General features: G+C 35.2%; 1 protein-coding gene across 1 annotated transcript; it reads right to left on the reverse strand.

Moving 5' to 3' along the window:
- Positions 1 to 780: 780 nt before the first annotated feature.
- Myo31DF (Unconventional myosin ID) lies at positions 781 to 15,355 on the reverse strand. The gene is made up of 15 exons (XM_011507701.1): positions 15,247 to 15,355; positions 8,341 to 8,447; positions 7,120 to 7,315; positions 6,172 to 6,391; positions 5,821 to 6,036; positions 5,434 to 5,637; positions 5,148 to 5,346; positions 4,895 to 5,064; positions 4,550 to 4,810; positions 4,215 to 4,459; positions 3,992 to 4,154; positions 2,684 to 3,016; positions 1,466 to 1,656; positions 1,145 to 1,393; positions 781 to 1,068 (listed from the first exon to the last, which is right to left on the reverse strand). Exons 1-15 carry the CDS (start codon positions 15,333 to 15,335, stop codon positions 855 to 857), a joined length of 3,057 nt encoding a protein of 1,018 aa, XP_011506003.1. The 5' UTR covers positions 15,336 to 15,355; the 3' UTR covers positions 781 to 854.
- Between the last annotated feature and the right edge of the window lie 5,407 nt (positions 15,356 to 20,762).

Genomic DNA, 20,762 nt, shown 5'->3' on the forward strand with positions numbered 1-20,762 from the left:
TTATAAATAATTCTATGCTTTTTCTATAAATTAAATAAAAATAAATAATTCGATAAAAATGTAAAATTATTTTAAATTTACTTATTTTTTATAAATAATGTAAATATTTAAAAAAATGAATATAAAAATTTTAAAGTTATGTAAGATCGCTTTTATTTCATTATTTTTTAATGGCACAAATTTACAGTATATAATTCGAGAAATGTATTATTTATCATTTGCACCACCTCATAATTATAAATTAGTGAATTAATATAACATAAAAATATAATAATTTATTTAAGTACTTTTTGAGAAAGCATAAGCCACTTTCTAAAACACACACGCGCACGCACGCACACGCACACACACACATATATATATATATATATATATATATATACATACACACATATATGTGCGTGTGTGTATGCATTTTCCCAACAACATGAATGTACCCAGCCATTATCATTATTAATCTTGCTAAGTCTAATTTAAGTTACAAAATTGATTAAGATTTTTTTTATGGTATCTTTACCAATTATAATAGTTTAAGCGTAATATATCTTAATATTAAGAAGAAATTTTAATAAATAGTTGAATTAGAGCAATATAAAGTATCTTGTTCAACAAATTAAAATAATTTATTTGTCTTGTAATAAAATTTTTGACAATTTTCTATACAATAATTAATAAATGAAAATCTTGATTCAGATTATACTGATTTTAAGTTTTTCTTTTGTAAACATTGTACAAGACAAAAATTTCTACTTTATTTATCATTGTTTAAAGCATCTTTTAAAAATTCCTTATAAAAAAATATTTAAATTTATATTACAAAAAATAGAATATTTTTAAATATCTTCCGCCACTTGTTAACTCCCGGTCTTGGGTTTTAATCTATTATTGGCACTATCGTCGATAATTTCAACCATCGGTGGTAAAGCATAGACAATACTGTCTCCATCCTTTTTAAAAGTTGGCTCCATAACTTCTGGCATTACTTCAATTTGTAAAATTTTTCGTTTGTTTCCAAGCATACACTTGAATTTTACATCGACTGTGACTTGTAAATCAGACTTTCTTAATCTGCAAAACGTTAATGATTAAAGCGCATAATCGCAGACTATGTAATTCAATTAAAATTATAATTGCATGTACGCACTGATAGTATGCGTTGCTTAAAATTCCAACGAGTTCTCCAACCTTATCATCTTTCGTTATTATAGAGGCAATAAAGTCATTGCCATGATTAGAATGAATGATAATTAGCTGATCTTTTCCAGGAGAAACACTAAGGCCTGTAATTTCTGCAATGTTCATAACTTTCTTCAAATTTTTAAACTTTAAATTTTCTAATTTATACAGAGCCTGCTCCGTAACAACCATGACCCGATCCGCTTGTTTATTAAATCTAACGGATAAGAATAAATTAATTAAAACCCTCATCGGGATGGATAAAGTAAAAAATTTGACATATAATTACTTATTTGTCTTCTTTATGAAGGCACTGAATAATATTGTTTTAAAATGATCAGCATTTCTGAGATTGTTCATTGACATATTGTAAACATCATTGTGGGAATTTTCATTGAATTGTGAAAGGTAGTTGCCTTCCCATCTTCTATCTTGTCCGTAATGTTGACGTTTCGAACGTAATACTGATGCCGCCGACATCTGAGGATAAGCAATTTTTTTTTTTTAAGTAAATTAATATTTTCAAATATAATTATTATCGATCAATTACATCGGATATTATTATTTGTATAATGATAAAATTGAATTGGATTTCAGAGTAAAAGCTCGTATATGAAGTATCGAGTTAAAAAAGACTATTCTTCCAGGGTTTATAAAATTCAGTAAGTAGGCTTTTTAATATTTAGGGAGTAAAGTGAGTTGCCAAAACAATGTTTGAAATTAATTGATTGCGATAAAATACTCGGATTTTATAAAATTTACAATCGAGTTCTTCTCGTCAATTTAATCAATTAAACTGTCACAATATATAATAATTACAAAAATTATTTTAAAATTATACTTGCGCAATATTTATTTACTTTATTATCAATTCTTTTACGCGTTGTTTTTAAATAAGATACAAGTATGAATGGATAATTGCTAGATATTAATTATTTTGGCCAATTTATAAACGATTGATTTACGTGGTAGAACTCAAATGGACAAATAAGAAATATTATATCAGCTTGACTGTTAAATAACTCATTTCAACCTCTTAACAAATGCTAGATATACAAAAACCTGTTCGAATAAACATTATATCAATGATTCTAAAAGCGAGTCGTAAAATTCTTAATTTGATTATTTATAATGATTTTTGTTTGTAAATACACGGTTTTCCATCCGCATTTTGATTTGTAATGTACACATATCAATAAATACGAACATGAAATTTGTCAATTTGTTAAATTTTTCAATTCTATCTCGAGATTGTTTAAAAATTTCTATCGCATCTTATATACATCCAAAAATTGAATATTAATGCCATCAATAAGAATTTTATTATGTATCTTACTATTTATTAATTTTTACAATGGAAAAAAAAAGAAAAAAAAGAAAAAACCCCCCCCCCCCCCCCCAACCGCAAAGGAGCACACACACACAATACTCATAGGACATTATTTTGGAAGATTTTCAAAGAATACTAAGTTTTTTTAAATATTCCGTAATTATTGTTTTACATTACCTTTAAACGTAATTGCGGCCAATCGTCTCTGGGTATTCTTCTCAAAATCATCCAACTGTACCATCTCGCGTACATTATTTTCAATAAAGGTACGACCGATTTAACTGCGTAATTCTCTTTCGGCCAAGGTAAACGTTTACCGTAGTCGCGCATGTTTTTTGCATCTTTAAAAGTATCTTTCAGCTCATTTACGTAAATTCGCCTTTTATATCGACGATAATGTTGTACTATAATGTAGGCAGCATAGAGCTTTCTAAAATATCTGCGAGCCATGAATCCTCGAGCCATTTTTTGAATTAAAATGACTATGTCAGGGATGAGGTTGCTTCGAGCCTATAAAACAATATAATTCGTTGGTCAACACCAAATTGAGTAATTTTACATTCATGAAAAAATTGTACTTCCTACATGCAAATTTTATAATATAGAATTTGTAAATTTGTATTACATTTACGTTTGTCGATATAAAAAAAAATAAAATGTTAATTGCGTCAAAGTATCAGCGATTATCGGTCCTCTTTTGTAATAATTCAGGCATTTTCATTCATAAAATTCATTTTCTATATTTAAATCTTACCTCGAAGTCTCTCATGATCGTTTCCTTTATTTGTAGGATTGTAATATATTATTTTTAAGAATCCACTCATCAAATCGCTATGATTTTATTTTATTACTTTTTGAATGACTTTTTTCAATGACCCTGAAAAAGATTAGTCAAGCTAATAGGATAGTATAAGAACACATTATTTTTGTTAACTAAAATAAGCATTATAATTGAAAGATATAATTTTATTATATGCAATATTATTATTTAGACTGTGCATAAGAGTTGGAAATAAACAAATGAAAATGTTTAGTCTAATTAACATGCATTAATAGATAGATGTGAGATGAATTTTTTAAAAAGTTTTTAACATTCATTTTTAGCCAGTCATTCGTCAGAAAAGCAAACATAAATTATATTACAATAGATTATTTATACTTAGATTTTCATCGATTTTTAAAGCAACTTTAATCAAAATGAATTAATAATACTAACAAATTAATGAGGATATAGTGTTTTGAATCAATTGTTATATATTTTGATTTTGTAATCGCTGATACATTTGGCGCAATCTGACTTATAGATGTATTAAAAAAAGAAAGAAAAAAAAAAGAAAAAAACGAATGGAAATGTTTGGATTAGAACTAAAAATATTATTTTGCCCAATCAATATTTAATTTTATTTATAGGTCTTATCGAAACTTAAAATATTATTATCAACGTTAATTAATTCCAAACATGTTAAAGCATATTAAACTAAATACCTTTTCAAGGGCAAAGAGCGTACGTGGAGATCGAATAAAAATTTTGGTGTGTCCATACTGCACATCATTTGAAAAACCTTTTTCATCCATCATCATTTTCACTCCATCCTTGTCACTTCCGCCTCTATAATTCGGCCAAGTATATTGCGATATCATTTTATATCTGAAATATAAAAATACGCACGTGATTATGAACAATAATAATCATGAACGAAGGCTTTACCTTTTTAAGAATTTATCGTAACGTTGTCTGTAGGCAAAACCAGCTCGCCTGACCAATATATTTTCTACGAGACCTAAATATCGAACTTGATGCATCCCTCTTGCCTCGTCAAAAACAACTGGAGATTTGACTTCGTTAGGTTTAATACATCTGACATAGAATGGTTCTTTATTCGTAAGATTTTTTATTAGAGCTACCATCGAATTTCGAAAAAGATTTCCTGCTGTTAGCGGACGTTTTGTTGTCTACAAATACAAATACAAATACAAATACACACACACACACACACACACATATATATATAAAGTAAAGAAAAATTTATGAATCTGCTATACCTTCGTGATGTCCTGAGCACCTTCGGGCCACATACTTTTAATTATAGAATTTTTACTTTTGTATAATAAGCGTTTGAAATCCTGAAATAACGTATCTTTATTTTTATCTAAAAAACCATTAATATTATACACAACATCTCCAGCATAATGTTTTATTCTAAATTGTGTTTTATGCTCTAATTCTTTATCTGTTGGTTTTAATTGACGAGATGTATAATGCTTATGATCTATTAATTTTTTATCCATAGCTTCGAGGAGCATCTAAAAATATATTAAGAGTAAATAAGAATAAGATTTAGTTGTCGAAGTAATAATATCCCTCAATGATGAATTGAAACAACTTACTCTGTCCGTCACCTTACCAACGTTAAGGCAAGCCTCGTCCATAATGGAAAGAATTCCTTTATGATTTTGTTCAACGAGATCACAAATCACTTGATTATTAAAATATTCTATGTTTTGCCACGCTATACCTTCCTTTTTGTATTCCTCTTGCTCTTGCTTTAATACCAATTCTAAAATGTATCATTAAGCAACGTTAAAATTTATAAACTATATTCTATATATATATATATATATATTTGAAATTTCTATTTACCAATAAATAATTGTTGTAATTTTTCATTGCAATAATTAATACAAAATTGTTCAAAACTGTTGGAGTCAAATATTTCAAATCCATAAATATCTAATACACCAATTAATGTCCTGTAACGTTTGCAAATATTATTTGAAGCAACGTTTATTGTACTATTTATTCGCGATACTATCCAAGTAAATAATCTATCATACACAGCCTATAATAATCCAAATAATTTTTTATATTACTTCATATATTATATATTATATGTTATGAATAAACAAATGTTAAAACTCGATAATACCTTGGCTAAAGCATCTCTGCCATACTCAGCTTCTACCAAAGTATGTGTTTTCTGCATAACTTCACCTCCAGCGGCAATAATCCTTTGAATCAGTGTTGCATTAAGTTCAGTTTGATTTACGGATAATAAATGAGCAGCATTGGTACATGCCTTGTCTCCGTTAATATTAACTTTGTCTTCATCGAGACTAAATGTAACATTACCCTAAATAATATAATTCGCTGTTAGACAATCTCAAAAATATATCTGAAAATTACTTTCCGAGTTCATTCAATAAATTCAATAATGCACGATGAATATAATTATAAAATAATTCCTTTCAAGTTAAAATAGATAAGCAAAAATTTTATACTTTGCACGTAGTTATTACATGTAAAAGATTTTTACCAAGTGCAAAACACCGGCAACAACATTCCAAATGGTTTGCGTTTCTATTTGCGTAAATCCTAGGGTCGCCATTGCATTCATAACAGCTTTATAATCGCTTTTATCGTTGGAACTCGTTTGATTATTGCTTGTACTATTTTTAACATAATTATAATTAGAAGGGTCTCTTATTAATCGCATTGCCTTTAAGTCCGTTTCATTACAACCATTAATAAGCTGAAAACAAAAACAAAAAAATCACTTACTTTTAACACTAAACATCATAAATCTATTTATAATCAATTAAAACAGAAGGTAATTATACAAATAAATAACAAAGTCAATTGGTGTTAAGTTTTGATTTCATAGTACCTGATAAAAACAATGGAAATTACGCTCGCCTTTTTGTTGATAAACAACCCTAGATTTTTCCAAAAGATAATTTGTGACGTCTCCACCGACGGGATCACCTTTAAAGTCGAAATTAATATCCATATATTTACCAAATCTTGAAGAATTATCATTTCGATTGGTTTTAGCATTTCCAAATGATTCCAATATAGAATTTGATTGAATCAGTATATTTTTCACTCTGAAAACATATGTTTCTTCAGCTTCGTAAGCTTTATAAATTAAGTGAAAAGCGAATTTTCGCTACTGCATCGTGATTATGCTCTGCATTTATAAATTAATAAATCAAAGACTGCACACTACTATTTTTTAACATTGTTTCTTTAAATTCACTTCTATTCTATTTCAAAGTTCTATTCAATTTCAAAGTTTCAATGTGATGAGTCCACGTAGAGCATTCATAAATAACTCCTTACATTTTACTCATTCACACGAGCAATAACATTAAATATACGAAATATTTCATTCACGGTTTAACATTTTTCTTCTATTTTTCCATAATGAAAACTTAACGTTGATTCAAATTAAATTGCTGAAGTACCCGAGACTCAAAAATAACATTAATAAAGCACGGGAATATCTTCCATTAAAATTGGAGCATTACGGTTTCTATAGTATAACGGTTCTAGAGCCAACGATCCTAGCAATTTTCATATCAAAGAGATAAAAGGAGTACGCGAAAAAAGAAAAATACACGCGGTACTTCCAATAATGAGTATTAACTATCAGACAAATGAAAATAATTGCAATTCAGATAATAATCAATATTAGCCTAAATTCCTTATTATACTTGTTCGAAATAATAAGTGGTATTGTTGTAGTAGAATACGCCTGGGCGCTTAGCGAATCGTCTCCTTAACCCACGGTCTACCTCTAGCACGACGTCGTCAGCGTCACCGGGAGGCCTACCTCTCGATCTCCTGCTGGCCGTCCACGTTCGTCACAGCGGCGATGTACTTCATTATGATTTTGCTGGCCTCGGTTTTGCCCGAGCCCGACTCGCCGCTTATGACGATACACGTGTCTCGCCCCTGCTGTTTCATCTCCTTGTGCACGGCGTCGGCAATGGCGAATATATGTGGCGGATTCTCAAAGAGTTCCCTGTCTGAAACGGAATGACCCAACTTTATAAACACTTTATATACCTACTGTACTTGGTAATTCATTTCACTCCAATGAAACATGGTTTTCTATACGTTATACCAATGTTAAATGCTCTTCCATTGACAATTGATAAAGGGGTTGGGCGGGGGGAAGGGGAAGTTAGATGTTTGTTGAAAGAAAGTATTCAGCTATTCGTGTGCAACAGACTTGCAAGTCTACATGTTTCAGCTTTAAAACTTTAATCAAGATCATACAATTATTTTTCGTTTGGAAACGAAAGCATAATACATGTATTTTGAAAATATTGAAATAGAACTTATGAAAAGAAGCGTTAAAAATATACCAACGCGTATGAATTATTAAAAGTCTGGTTTTAAATTAAATATATATTCTTTGCGCTCAAAGTTACGACGAGGTTATTCTATGAAAACGAAAGAAGAAGAAAAAAAGTTAGAAAGTTCTACGACATATATATCGAAATATTATGGAAAATTAATAACAAAGTATAATGTTTGACAGAGTGTACTTATTTCTATAATTTATTATTCTCTTTGTTCGACTTTAAAATTCGTTATTTTTTTATAAAACTATATCAAGTTTATAAAAAAAATGGAGTGATATTTGCAATAATTGTCAGTAATTCAGTTGTTTCTCAATTGACGCGAGGTGGATGTGAATTGAATAATAATTAATCTAAAATTTAAACTTTTCAACAATTTTACATAATAATCCGATTTTATACGATTTTACAACGTTGCTTTACAGCACGCTTTTTACAACATACTTTCACTTTATTTTTTTTCATAATACTTTCAACTCTCTAAGTAATGACATCGAATATTTTAAATATCGTAATCTTACACATATCTGCTCAATTAGAATACAAAGTAATAAAATATGAACTCGTTAGCTTTATACAAATTTAAGTAAAATACATAATGTATAATAATAAAGGAAGCGCGAAAGTTTGTGGAATATTTTATCTAGAAATATATTGTAGGCGAAAAGTAAATTTTTGTCAAGTACCTTTATACTTCTCCACATACTCGGAACTATAAATGTTTGTACTTCGATATGGATTGACGCTGACGCATACTTCACCAATGTAAGTATAAATTTTTCCTCCATTAAATCTGCAAGAATAAAAGTAAAAAATTAATAATTGTTAATTAACGTATTTGTAATGCTTTCATTGAATTTTAACGTTAAGAACAGTGGATTGTATTTGCACGGTATTTTTATTTCGGGAGAAGGCCATTGTTGTATATTACTTATCTGAAAATTCAAATATAAGTAATAAAAAATCAACGATTGTTCATTAATGACTGGTTTTATCATTTTAATACAAAGAAGAGCGCAGCTTTAAAGACAATGCATCTTTTAAATAACAAGATGGTTAATTGCCGATAAGAATCCCCGCGTAAGTAATAAAATATTATTAGCTATTGCATAAGTATTCCTTTATTAATCTAACGATGGCAGAAATTCCGAATTTCGACTAAGAAATTAAAATATCAAGTACTTAATTGGTTCAATAGAAGAGTGATTTATTGGATGTATACCAGCAAGTAGTAAAGCTCTGACGTATAACGCATGCACGTTATCAGCAAAATATGAAATAATTATGTCATGACGTAGAAAGTTAATTAGAAATGATTAAATTAATTGCATTTGCATACGAGTAAATATAAATTTGAATTAAAATACAAAATTTGTATTTAAATGAATAGCTCTCGTTGTAATAGATGTCATCGATCGGGAAATTTTTTGTTAAAAAAAAAAAAAAAAAACCTACTACATACTCGTACGCATTGGCATGACATGTGTGAATGCATAAAGGATCGAACAATATTTAATTTTTAAGCGATTCATCGTCACGAGGTCTTATGCGATACTGCACATTGCTCAATGAAAATAGAAATTTTATCGAAAACCGCTGCCATAATCCCGTAAATATTACATATTCGGTTTTTTCACCACTCGGCAACAACAATAGTATTCACGAGAGCGCAACGGCATAAACGTCTCACCGTACCCCCCCCCCCCCACCCCCCCACCTTCCACTCGCACGGAAAATAACATGTCCAATTAAAAGCTAAAGACATGATGAAAAATGAAAATAAAATCACGCTAACGAATTGCGGAAGAACGAGAGTAGCGTCGAGGGCATTCAGAGTTCGTGACGCAGCCAGGCGACCATGAAAATGTAACTGAAATAGGAAGGACGCAGGCTCGCCGGTAAAAAAAAGAAAAAGAAAAAAAGAAACGGCTTTGGGAAAAAAGGCCGCGCCCGAAACGGATCTGTCTGACGATAAAAGCGACGCTCACCGCCCGCGACCTCCTATGCGCATGTGCCCGAGCAAAAGCCGCGAAAGCGACGCCCACGCGAAACGCGAGGATCTCAAAAAGCGAGAGTCGGCGTTGCCGCTGCCCCAGGATGCTCTGCGCGAGCATCTCCGCGTTGCTGGTGGGACGATTGTGTGGGTGGGAGTCGACGAGAGCATCCTGGAATTTCGCTCGTCGGCCAAGCGAGTCCATGCGAGGCGGGGGAGAGGGAGCCGAGGAATGAGAGAGAAATGCCTGGGGGAGCCGGGCGACTCCTCCACCTGACCCTCGTTACGCACCGGCTCTGGCCTACGGAACGAATGACAATGCGATAATTCTCCTATCTTTTTTCAAATGCCTAATTGCGGCTTCGATGGTAATGAAGGTTCCTCCAGCAATGCGTCTTAGATCGCTTCGGGCGTGTGTGTTGGTTCAGCTGGTGTAGCGAATATGGCGGCAAAATTCGACAAATGATTTTCGTCGGCACTGTGCTTGGTGCTTCGGTACAATTGTTCCGCAGAGCGAACTAACTAGTTGTATACAATCAATTGTACAGGCAAACTTTAAGTTGCAGGGATGAATGAAACGAGTTTCTTTCCCAATTGGCTTGTTGTTTGTATTTGCGGAATTTTGTGGTTGCGGTAAGCAAATTAGCTCGCTATATTTTTTTTTCTTTTTTTCTTTTTTTCTTTCTTTTTTTTTATCTCTTATTTTTATTTAGTTTTAATACCGACCTTGGCTTATTTTTGTGCAACGCGTGCCTCGGGTTGAACTTACCGAGGGCAATTTTTTTTCGTTGCGCTTTTTTCTCTCTTTGCTTGGCGGCGCAGAAGAGAGATGGCTTTTTGAGATTTAACAGTGAATTATTGCGGAGTTCTTAAAGCATCGGAGCCTCGCCGCATGACTTTCACTCGGAAATTTTTTTACGCGTCGCCGTGATGCGTCCCCCCCCCCCCCCCCAACACATCGCATACACATGATGTGGCATTTGTGCGTGGACAATGAATATGAGGAGAAAATTACATATGGCGACATAATAATTACAGAATTGAAGATGAAAAGTTTCACAGTGTATTGATGGGGCCTTTGTACTTTCTCATTAGGCTTCAATGGTAAGCACTACAATGTTAGACTAAATATAAAAATCAAATGTGAAACGGCACAAGCTCGTTTTAAAATGATCTTGCGACTTTGTGCAATGCGCAAAATTGTGAAATCTAATTGTTATTGAGTAAAAACATAACTGCGATAAAGGATCGTGCGAGCTTTCGTATTATAACTTAACAAGTCGCATGCCGCGTTAGCTTACCAGCTTCGGACTATCTTTTAGTTAGGAAAATTTTGATTATATAAATAATGTAATTTTGAAGAGATTTGAAGAATTTGAGGAAAGAATTTGAAATTGAAAGAAAGAACTACAATTGCACTATATTTATATTAAGAAAATTGCTTTAAAAAAAAATTCTCCATCCATGTCCGTAACGAGGCCGTTATTTATTTATTTTCATTGACGTCAATGCATGACACATTGTTTTAATTTAATTTATTTTTATAAAACGAAATGTATCATAATTTGCTGATAATGCGATTAGTGTATTTAAATCAATTAATCGATAACAAAACGTCATTACGTTCAGATGTTATCAAATTCAGTCATGTCTAGTGTTCTTTGAAAATTTTCATTTTATTATGGTCGCTTGGAAATAAGTAATACCCACACACGCGCTTTTTGTCTTTTCAAATAGTGAATAGCATTTTAGAGGTTTCAATTGTATAGCCAAGCTTGTATACATTCTAAGTCATACATAGTAAAATGGAGAATTACGACGACTACCGTATTATCGATATTATAATGTGATTTACATTTCGATAATTTTCAGCCTTTCGAAGCTGACGCGCTACTTAATCAATAATATATATCATGTAAGTAAGAAGCGAATTAAGTTAATATTTTAAGTTTTTCGCGATTTTTGCCGTATCATTTAATTCACATTTGTTTAGAAAGATTTGTTTGGTCGAAGAAGCGAGCGAAACTTTAATATAATCAAGAATGTTCATTACATCAAGCGTTTCAAGAAATAATGAAAAACTAATTATTCACAAACATTGAATAAGGCCTTGTTATAACCTCATTTTCTCGCATTGTTACTTGATAAGACATTTTCCTTTGATAAATATACAGTTTATATTGTTGAATCGTTTTTTCCTACTTTGATTCTATACTTTTACACATAAAGCGATATTGTATTTAACGAGTCGAAATTTAAGATAAGAGGTACTAGCAAATAATAAACAGAAATTGCTCAAATACTCGATTCTATTAATAATAACAATAACAACAACAATAATAATAATAATAATAATAATAATAATAATAATAATAATAATAATAATAATAATAATCATCATCATCATCATCATAAACATTTAGTATTATTAACGATCATTTTTAACGTCCTATTTTGTTTTATTATAAGGTCAATGTTCAGCTAAAAGTCCATAAAAATAAGCGCGAGCGCAAACACGACATTTATATCCTTTTTCTATTTCCAATCGTTACAATTACTACCGAAATTTTTCAAACTACACGTTAAAATCTAGTCGATATATGTATATGTATATATATATCAAATATACAACAGCAAGTGTTTTAACGTATACGTCGATTAATTTGTCGATTAATGTGTAATAGATGGCATCAATCAGTGGCTAAACTTGGTAATAAAAACAAATTGTACGAGTAGGAGAAACACTCCCTGCGTTTTATTCATAAATAATCACATTAACATGCCAAACTTAGCACTTTACCAGCGGCTACTCGTCACATCTTTACCATAAAAAAAAATAAAATAAAATAAAATAAAATAAAATAAATAAACGCGCCAAGTGCGCGCAACGTTAAAGATAATACGAGAGTTTAAGGTCTCCAAGTGCAGTTTCTTCCCCCACCCCCCTCCGCCGAACACAGTAGTCGCGGGCGATTATTCAAATGCCTCGGTTACGATTACGGGGCTTGTCCAACCGCTCCGGACGACAACGCGTTGGTATTTTCACCGCGCGAGTTGCGTAATTAATTGCCCCGAGTGATAGCGCCTGGAGGAGTCGAGGAGGCCTCGAGGATGGCGACGAGGGTTGCATTGCAAATGAATCGGAACCTCGTCGCCGGGAGAAGGCCAGTGCAATAATAGCGACATAATTGTTGAACGCGCGTTGAATGTCGACCGCAACGAGAGCACGCAAACGTGGAATCCAGCCGTGAGGCTTTATAGGCCGCGATCGATGGCATCGTGGCGATGATGCGAGCGAGAAAGCCGCACCGGCTGACATCATAGGTGAATTGCCAACGTGACCGACTCACTACAGGACGGAGGACGCGGACGAGGAGGTCGACCAATGCACCGCGGTATTCTCTGAAAATAGTCGACGATACGGACGTGGCGCGGCACGACCCGGAGTCAGCACCATTGTTTTCCTGGATGCGTGGGGAGTAGCGACGCCGTGAGGTCCGATAGTGCGATGCTCGAGCGTCGATTACGAGGATCAGCGAGCGTGCATCGATGGACCGATGGACCGCTTCGATTGGCTTGGTGAAGTCGTGATAGCTACGCCGACTCGGCCGCTTTGTTTCGCGCTCTCTCTCTCTCTCTCTCTCTCTCTTCCTGGTATTTCTATTCGATATAAAGCGCTTTATTCGGCGCCGAGAGACCGGCTGATTCATTTCTATTTCTAACCGCAAAATAATATTCGTAATCAAAGGTACGCGTACTTCACGGACTGAAAGGGAAAACCGTAAAAAGCGTTAATAACAGGAGGCCGTTACGACGAATAATAATAACATTTTTAAATCGTCGACGCTCCTGCTTCAGCATCACGCTGAATATTCTGAATAATCAAGGGAATCCTTGGACTAAACCAGCCGCATCGCTAAAATTTGAAGGGCAACGAGGTAGACAGGTGGCTCAACTTACTTCGTTCTTTTTTCATCTTCCTTTCTCTCTCTCTCTCTCTCTCTCTCTCTCTCTCTCTCTCTCTGTCTTTTTTTGTTCGGCCGAATCATCGAATGGGCCGTGACAATTTTGATCGCTAATCGAATGATGCCCATCATTGGGCCCAACGAGGCGCGAAGCGAGGTGTAAATTGTCTATCGTTGCGTTATACAGAGGAAAGAAAAGAAGACGAAAATGAAGAAAAAAAACAAAAACAAAAAAAGAAACAGAAAAAAAAAACATAGAAAAAAAGGCAATACTCGCACCCACAACAAAGCTACGCTTCTTCTTCGCACAATCGCTCGTTATTTGCTCAATCACGAACAATTTCCTATTATTAATCAGCGCTCCATTTCCATTAATTTATTGGCTTTTATATTTTGCCGCGGCACGTATTGTCGTAATGCCAGTAACGCTACGATGCGTGTGTGCGGTGTTTCGTTTGTGATCAAGGCGCCTTCGATTTCGTTTAAAACGATAATTCAGCTTTGCGCTTACCTAGGCTCGACTAAGTGAACGAGTGAATATTTCATTTAAGTCGAGTAAAACCGTTAGGCGAATGGGCCACGAATGGAGAAGCCTCGCTTGTCTATTTCATAGGTGCACGCGCGCTCTTTGTCGCTGGAATAATATGAAACGAAAAGCATTCGATAGATCGTCGAAATAAAATAAATTGAGAAAAACAAAAAAAATAATAAAGTGCATAGTTGTCGGCTTGAGATGGCGTTTTGCGAAAATGTCAGAAAGCGCCGAGCGAATCCGGGAGGGGGTGGGTGAGGGTTCCACTCAAGAGGAATGTTAATTGAAAAATAAAAGACTTGTTTGCCAATTGGTGTGACGTCATTGATCAACGACACGAAAGCGGTTATCGATAATAGTCAGGTGAACAATTCCGACACCTCAGAGGCTTTTCAGCGAACGGAGAGGAGCTTTTGTTTAACGGGCGAATGGATAAATCGTCGAAATGGCAAGCGCACAGCGCGACATCGAATGTTGATGACGCGAGAAGGACAAAGATTCTCGGCTCCCTCGGCTCCCAGATAAGACAAATCGGACATGGCAGTCCAGGCAGTCCAGGCAGTCCAGGCAGTCCAGGCAGTCGACAGACAGACAGATTGGCTGGAGCCCATCTATATTTGGCAGCTCGAGGGTGGACAAGTTGTGGTCGGACGGGGAGGGAGGGAGGGGGGGGGGGGAGGGGGGACATGGCGGAGGGGGGGGGGGGGGGGGGGGGGGAGGAGGAGGGACATATATATATAAAAACACCATCGATCGCTATCGAAGAACATTTCGATCGATAATGAGCAGCAGCGCGTCATTAACCCCCCAGCAGGGGCAACTCACAAAGTGCGCGTGAAAGGATCGAGCCGCGAATCAATAAGCCGTTGACATCAATCCCCATTGACACGAATATTACGAGTCGCGGCGTCCGGCGCGCACATAACCCTCAACCACCTGTCCGGCACGAGATGGAAAACAAACGCGCACGATGATGCTAAGCCACGCCCACGGGACCGCGCCAACCTGACGCGCATCGGCAGCCCTCGAGCACACGTGGACCGACTGTCCCGGGCGTTCTCTCGGCCTCTCCATCATCGCGCCGTCCTCCCCTGCTCTTTACCTGACTCGGAGATTCTCGACGACGCTCCCGTGACTGATTTCGTCCAGCAGCACAAAGTCCCCGATACCGACGTCCTCGTGCGCGACCATGGTGATGATGGTCGTCGTCGTCGTCGTCGTTGTCGGCGGGGCTGGATAGGGAGAGCGAAGGTGCGCGTTGACCCACGGCTAGAGAGGGAGCCGGAGTAGAGCCGCCGCGGCTTCCTGAGCACGACTGTTCTCACGCGCGCTCACGGGTCGGCTCCGTTCGTGTCTACTGACTTGCTCGACCGCCTCCTCGCGAGCGTCGCCCGCCTCTGACTCATGTGTGTGACACCACCGACACGGCTTTCCGCCTGCGCGCGCGTGCTACGAAGAAAACGATGGCTGCGATACGCGAGGCTCGCGCGGGCTAACCCCGACGTCGTCGTTACGGAATGTCGGCGGAACGATGCTCGCGCGCTCCGGCCACGGATAACTTGCATCTCTCTCTCTCTCTCTCTCTCTCTCTCTCTCTCTCTCTCACTCTTCAATTGGGTTGGCTCTGCGCGCGCCTGCGTCGTCGTACCTCTCTTAATCCACGATCTATCCGTCTGTCTCCGTCTCGCTTCGATTTCGCTCGAGGAAAGAGCGGATTTTTTGAGGAACAAGAGTTCGGAGAGAAAGCCATTATTGTGCATGTGAGAAGTACGCGGGAACGAAGTTGTGGATCTTTGAATGTGAATTTGCGACCGTCGGCTAGGCATTGAGAGCACGTAAAGAGAATCGGCACGTCTATTGGATAAATTGACAAGGGTACACGACTACGATCGCCTTATATCGATTGATGATTTAAGGAAAATTCGTTAAGTCTTTGGAGCCCAAGCGATAAAGGCGGCTCGCACATCTGTGTGAAATCGAGTCGACGCGAGCCACTCTCGTATTGACAAAAAATTTTTCACCCAAGCATCGTATAATAAACTCACACCGACCGCTAAATTGATAATAATACGGGGAGACCTGTCGATTAATCGGAAATTGACACTATGAGATTACGCTTTATTAATACGCGTAAGATTCCCGCGCGGAAGATGAGAGCTGACGGTAAGGACGGCGTCACGACCGTCAGTACTCAAAATGGAAAGGGAACGCACTTAAGAGTTTTGCGTACGGCGGGACAAGTAAAAAATACGTATGCGCGATACTCGTCATCGGCGTTGTACGATGGATGGTGGCCGGAGGCTGGGAGAGGGAGGAAAAGAGCGGGACGTCAGGATATTTGACACGAGCGATGCTGGAGGTTAGGCGATGCTGGGTATCGAGGATTTAGCTTTTGGATTCGGTGCTCCGCTGGATGACCCTCGACAACGAGTGCCTACACCTTCCGCATCGGATTAGATATTTCGCGTAGGGCTAAATGGGCTAATAGATCGAATTTTTCATGAGTCTTTGGCTTAAATTCGGTTTGAGTTTGGAGTTTTGTTAAACGCACTCTGCGAGTATGACGAAATCTTGAATGAGTCGAGTGACCGGCGCTATGATGATAGACATTGTGATATTGCCCAAGGCAAAGTGCAATAATAATGATATTATGTAGGTGATTTTTGTAATATTTAACAAAATTTTAATCCGGTCGAGTGGTTTGCGTGACTTTAAAAAGCTAATTTACTTCGAGACGAATTGTTTGCGTCTGTCTAAAGTCTAAAGTCCATGTGAAATAATAATTAACAAACGCGGTTAATTATTAATAACTTCAATTGTTTAATATTTCCGTGAAATATAACGGAGCAATTGGATAATTCCTTCTTTTTTTTTCTTTTTTTTTTTTTTTTTTATTATTTTATTTTATCAACCACTACTAACGAGTCTTAAACTCTTAACAACATATTATATGACATCAAAGTTAATCTAAAAATTAGATTTCTCGAGCATTTTATTAGATGAAGCTGATTCGACAGTTTATGATGCTACTCTGCAGCTACAATAAAATAGGCTTCTCGCCAATTTTTACAATAAAATGAATTCTTCAATGCCTAAATGTCATCAATTTGTCAATAAATTCACCCAAAAAAAAATAATAATAATCAATGAATTATGTTAGTTTTTGTAATGCCGGTAAAATTTATGATTATTCATTGCCAAAGTCGTTAAGCAATATATTTTTACGTACGTGCTCGAGCGTGCAAATACATTATTAGATGTTTAATTTTAATATTTATCGTACATTTGTTAATGTATTTGTGTAAAGCGAAGTTATAATGAAATATTACTATATATACTGCTATGGCACAGCTATTAAGTTTATAGGCGGCGATGTGTATAATGTTATTTTTGTTTTTAAGAGAAGAAAGTGATAATATCGTGTTTTAAATGTAAACGCCAATTTAGTCAATAATAATTTATATTTGATTATGTTTTTTTTTTTTTTTTTTTTTTTTTAAAAAAACCCCCTTTTTATTCGCACTTTATAAATATAATTACGCAATTATATTATCGTGACGTACAATTACTGAATAGCATTTAAAGGTAATAATATATATTTTTTTTAATTTTATTCTAACAATAATGACAGCGTCAATAGTGATTAAGAACGAAATGTTAAAGTCTTTAAACAATAGCTTTCTACATTACTTTAATTCCTTAAAACTTATAAATCCTATAAATAAGATCTCGCGATAAGTCATTTCGCGAGCAACCAATCAACACGTGGATCAACAGCTAATCAATAAAGTTAGAAACAAAATTAGAGAGAAAAAAACATGAGTATTCTTTATAGATAAATTCAAAAATCTAGGATATTATTTAAAATCGAATCGTTTGATAATACATGCATTTGCCAATATAAATTTCTGATAACTCGTGGTTCGATTCTACCCTGAGCCTGCATTAATTAACAAAATGTTATTCCAATTTGCCTCTATAATAAGGATCGCAAGCTCGCGCGCTAATTCTATTAATTATTAGCACTCATTAACCGACTCATTACTATACATTTATCAAAGTTTCGTATTAGTATTAAATGAAATCTCCCATGTGCATAATTACGTCGTCCTTGATCACATTAAAAAATTAACATTTAAACCTTTGGAGTTGAGATAAAGGAGATGAGTGTGTAGCTTGGCACTCGACAGCGGCATATCAAGGATCTCGATAACAATCTGCTAGTGACGTTGGTCAAAGCGGTCACTGGTGATCCAAGTACCCTTACGCCGCCTGGTTTACTACTTGAGTTCGACGACTTCGGCGTCGGATCGCGTTATACATGCCACATACGGCGAATAGTACTTGATGGTTTAAGCATACGTCGTGCAAGCGAGACAAAAAAATATCCGACTCTGTCACTCAAACGGTAACTTCATTTATTCAATCGAACTTCTTTAATTGGCGTATGTTCTATAAGTGGAGCAAAATCTAGTTAAACGATTACGAAAATCTTGTTACACCTAAGCGAAATGATGGCAACACGAATGCAAAGAAAGTTTATTTAAACTTATCAACATTAACTCGACAATCTTATTTCTGTTACTTATGTGTAAAGTGTTGATTTGTATTCTTATACAATTTGATATCTTTACTTACAATCTTGTGAAAATAAGGATATTATGTTTTTTTATTTTTTATTATTGTAATACTTACGAATTTTATTGCTGTAATACTTAAAAAATATAAAAAAAAAATACATGAAAATAAAAAGTGAAAAAATGAATAACTTAATGTAAATGGATAAATTTGATAAAGTCATTTAAATAATCGTTTTGTTGTTATCGGTATTTTGAATATATTATCGCTGAAAATAATAAATTTAGATACAAAAAAAAAAAAAAAAAAAAAAATGAAAGAAGCATTTGTTAAAAGCCATGACGTCTATTGATAAACTTATACTTAGAAGAAAAAAAAACATTATTCGATATTTATAAAGAAAACATCTATAAGTAAATGCTAATATCTCGGTCGGCACCACCGTGCAAAACGATTATAGAGATATTAGATGATATCGTAGTTCAGGCTATCATTTAAATATAAATGACAATGTAGAAATAATTATAAGATATCATATCGACAAGTAAAAACTAACCAAACACTCGATCGATATCGATCAATCAAAAAACTGTTACCAAAAGTTAATATCAATGATCGATTTTTAACGAGATTAGATCATGTACGTAGTCGTCAAAGAGATTCGTATGTCAATATTAGAAAACAACTACAAAACAACTACAAAACAACTACAAAACAACTACAAAACAACTACATTACTCGTGAAATTGATTAGCTTATAATGATGAAAAGCCTGCACGTTTGTTTTTAAAACAAAAACCAATATTTGCCGTACAATGCCTTTAACTGATTAATAAAGAAACTGACAGAATTATTTTTATTCCTATTGAAACGGTATAAATAGAACCGTGTCATTTGATATATTTTGCGACGAAAGATCTTCCCCTCTTATTTGAACATAAATGACGAAACGCTATTAATGAACATTAATTGTTGTGTCCTCACAAACGTTATTTCATTTTTCGTGTCATGGCGTAACAAGGTATAATTAATTTATGCATCTTTTAGCATTTAGTCGATTGGGATAGACGAATTCTTATAGACTTTATTACTAAAAATCAATTATTGATAATTTATGGACAATTATAAAATTTAAAAACCTTTATAATTTACAATACTTTATTCAATTTAAATTTGATTAATTTTACAATAGAGACACGACTTATGCCGATGGCTTCGTCATTTGGACACAATTTAATAAATACACAGAGGTAGCTGACATTGTTTTCTATTATTTTTGTATACATTTTTTTCTAGCCCAACATCAGCACATTACGTATTTATATTTTTCATGTAATTATTTCACAATGATAAGCAGGACAGTGACTTTTCTATCAAAGGATTCCTAATTTTCATCATTTACAATGACTGCTCACAACTCTTCGTACATAATTTTTAAGAATTCTAGAATACCTATTTTCACCCACGCACGTGACATAATTTTCTCCGAGTAGTGTGGTAGCGAAATAGAGAGAGGGGGGTGGGGTGTGTGGGGGAAAGAGGGAGAAAGAGGAGAGAGATATAAGCTGTCGAGCGAACGAGTCGGCGGCACCAATTATGCAAAGAGAATGGTCTATATAGCTACGATTCCACTATACTTCGAGAACTCTGGATTTCTCGTCCTCCCACTCCTTCCTCCCCTCACCACACCTACATCGCTTTCGCTTACTTTCAGTAAACGAGCGATAAGAAACCAAGTTCACAATTTTACTTAAGCTCCTTTTATACAAAAGATAAGCGCGCGAATGCTCGTGCGTGCATACCCCAACTGGTCCATGTCACAGGACTGTCTCAGCCTCATCCTAACGCCTCTCTCCTCCATTTTTAACAATAAATATACGGACTGCGGATGTCGAACAAATCTCCGAAGAATCGCTACGAAGAGCGGCAATCGACAGTCAGCATCCAACCGCGGCGCATTGGTTGCCTCCAAGAGCAAAGAACGCGGACCGAACGCATTTCCGCCCTGCCATGTGCTTACGTTTATTTCGAGAAGAAAGC

This window comes from Ceratosolen solmsi, unplaced genomic scaffold (genome assembly GCF_000503995.2).
Source record: "Ceratosolen solmsi marchali unplaced genomic scaffold, CerSol_1.0 scaffold1, whole genome shotgun sequence".
Taxonomy (NCBI): Eukaryota; Metazoa; Arthropoda; class Insecta; order Hymenoptera; family Agaonidae; genus Ceratosolen; species Ceratosolen solmsi.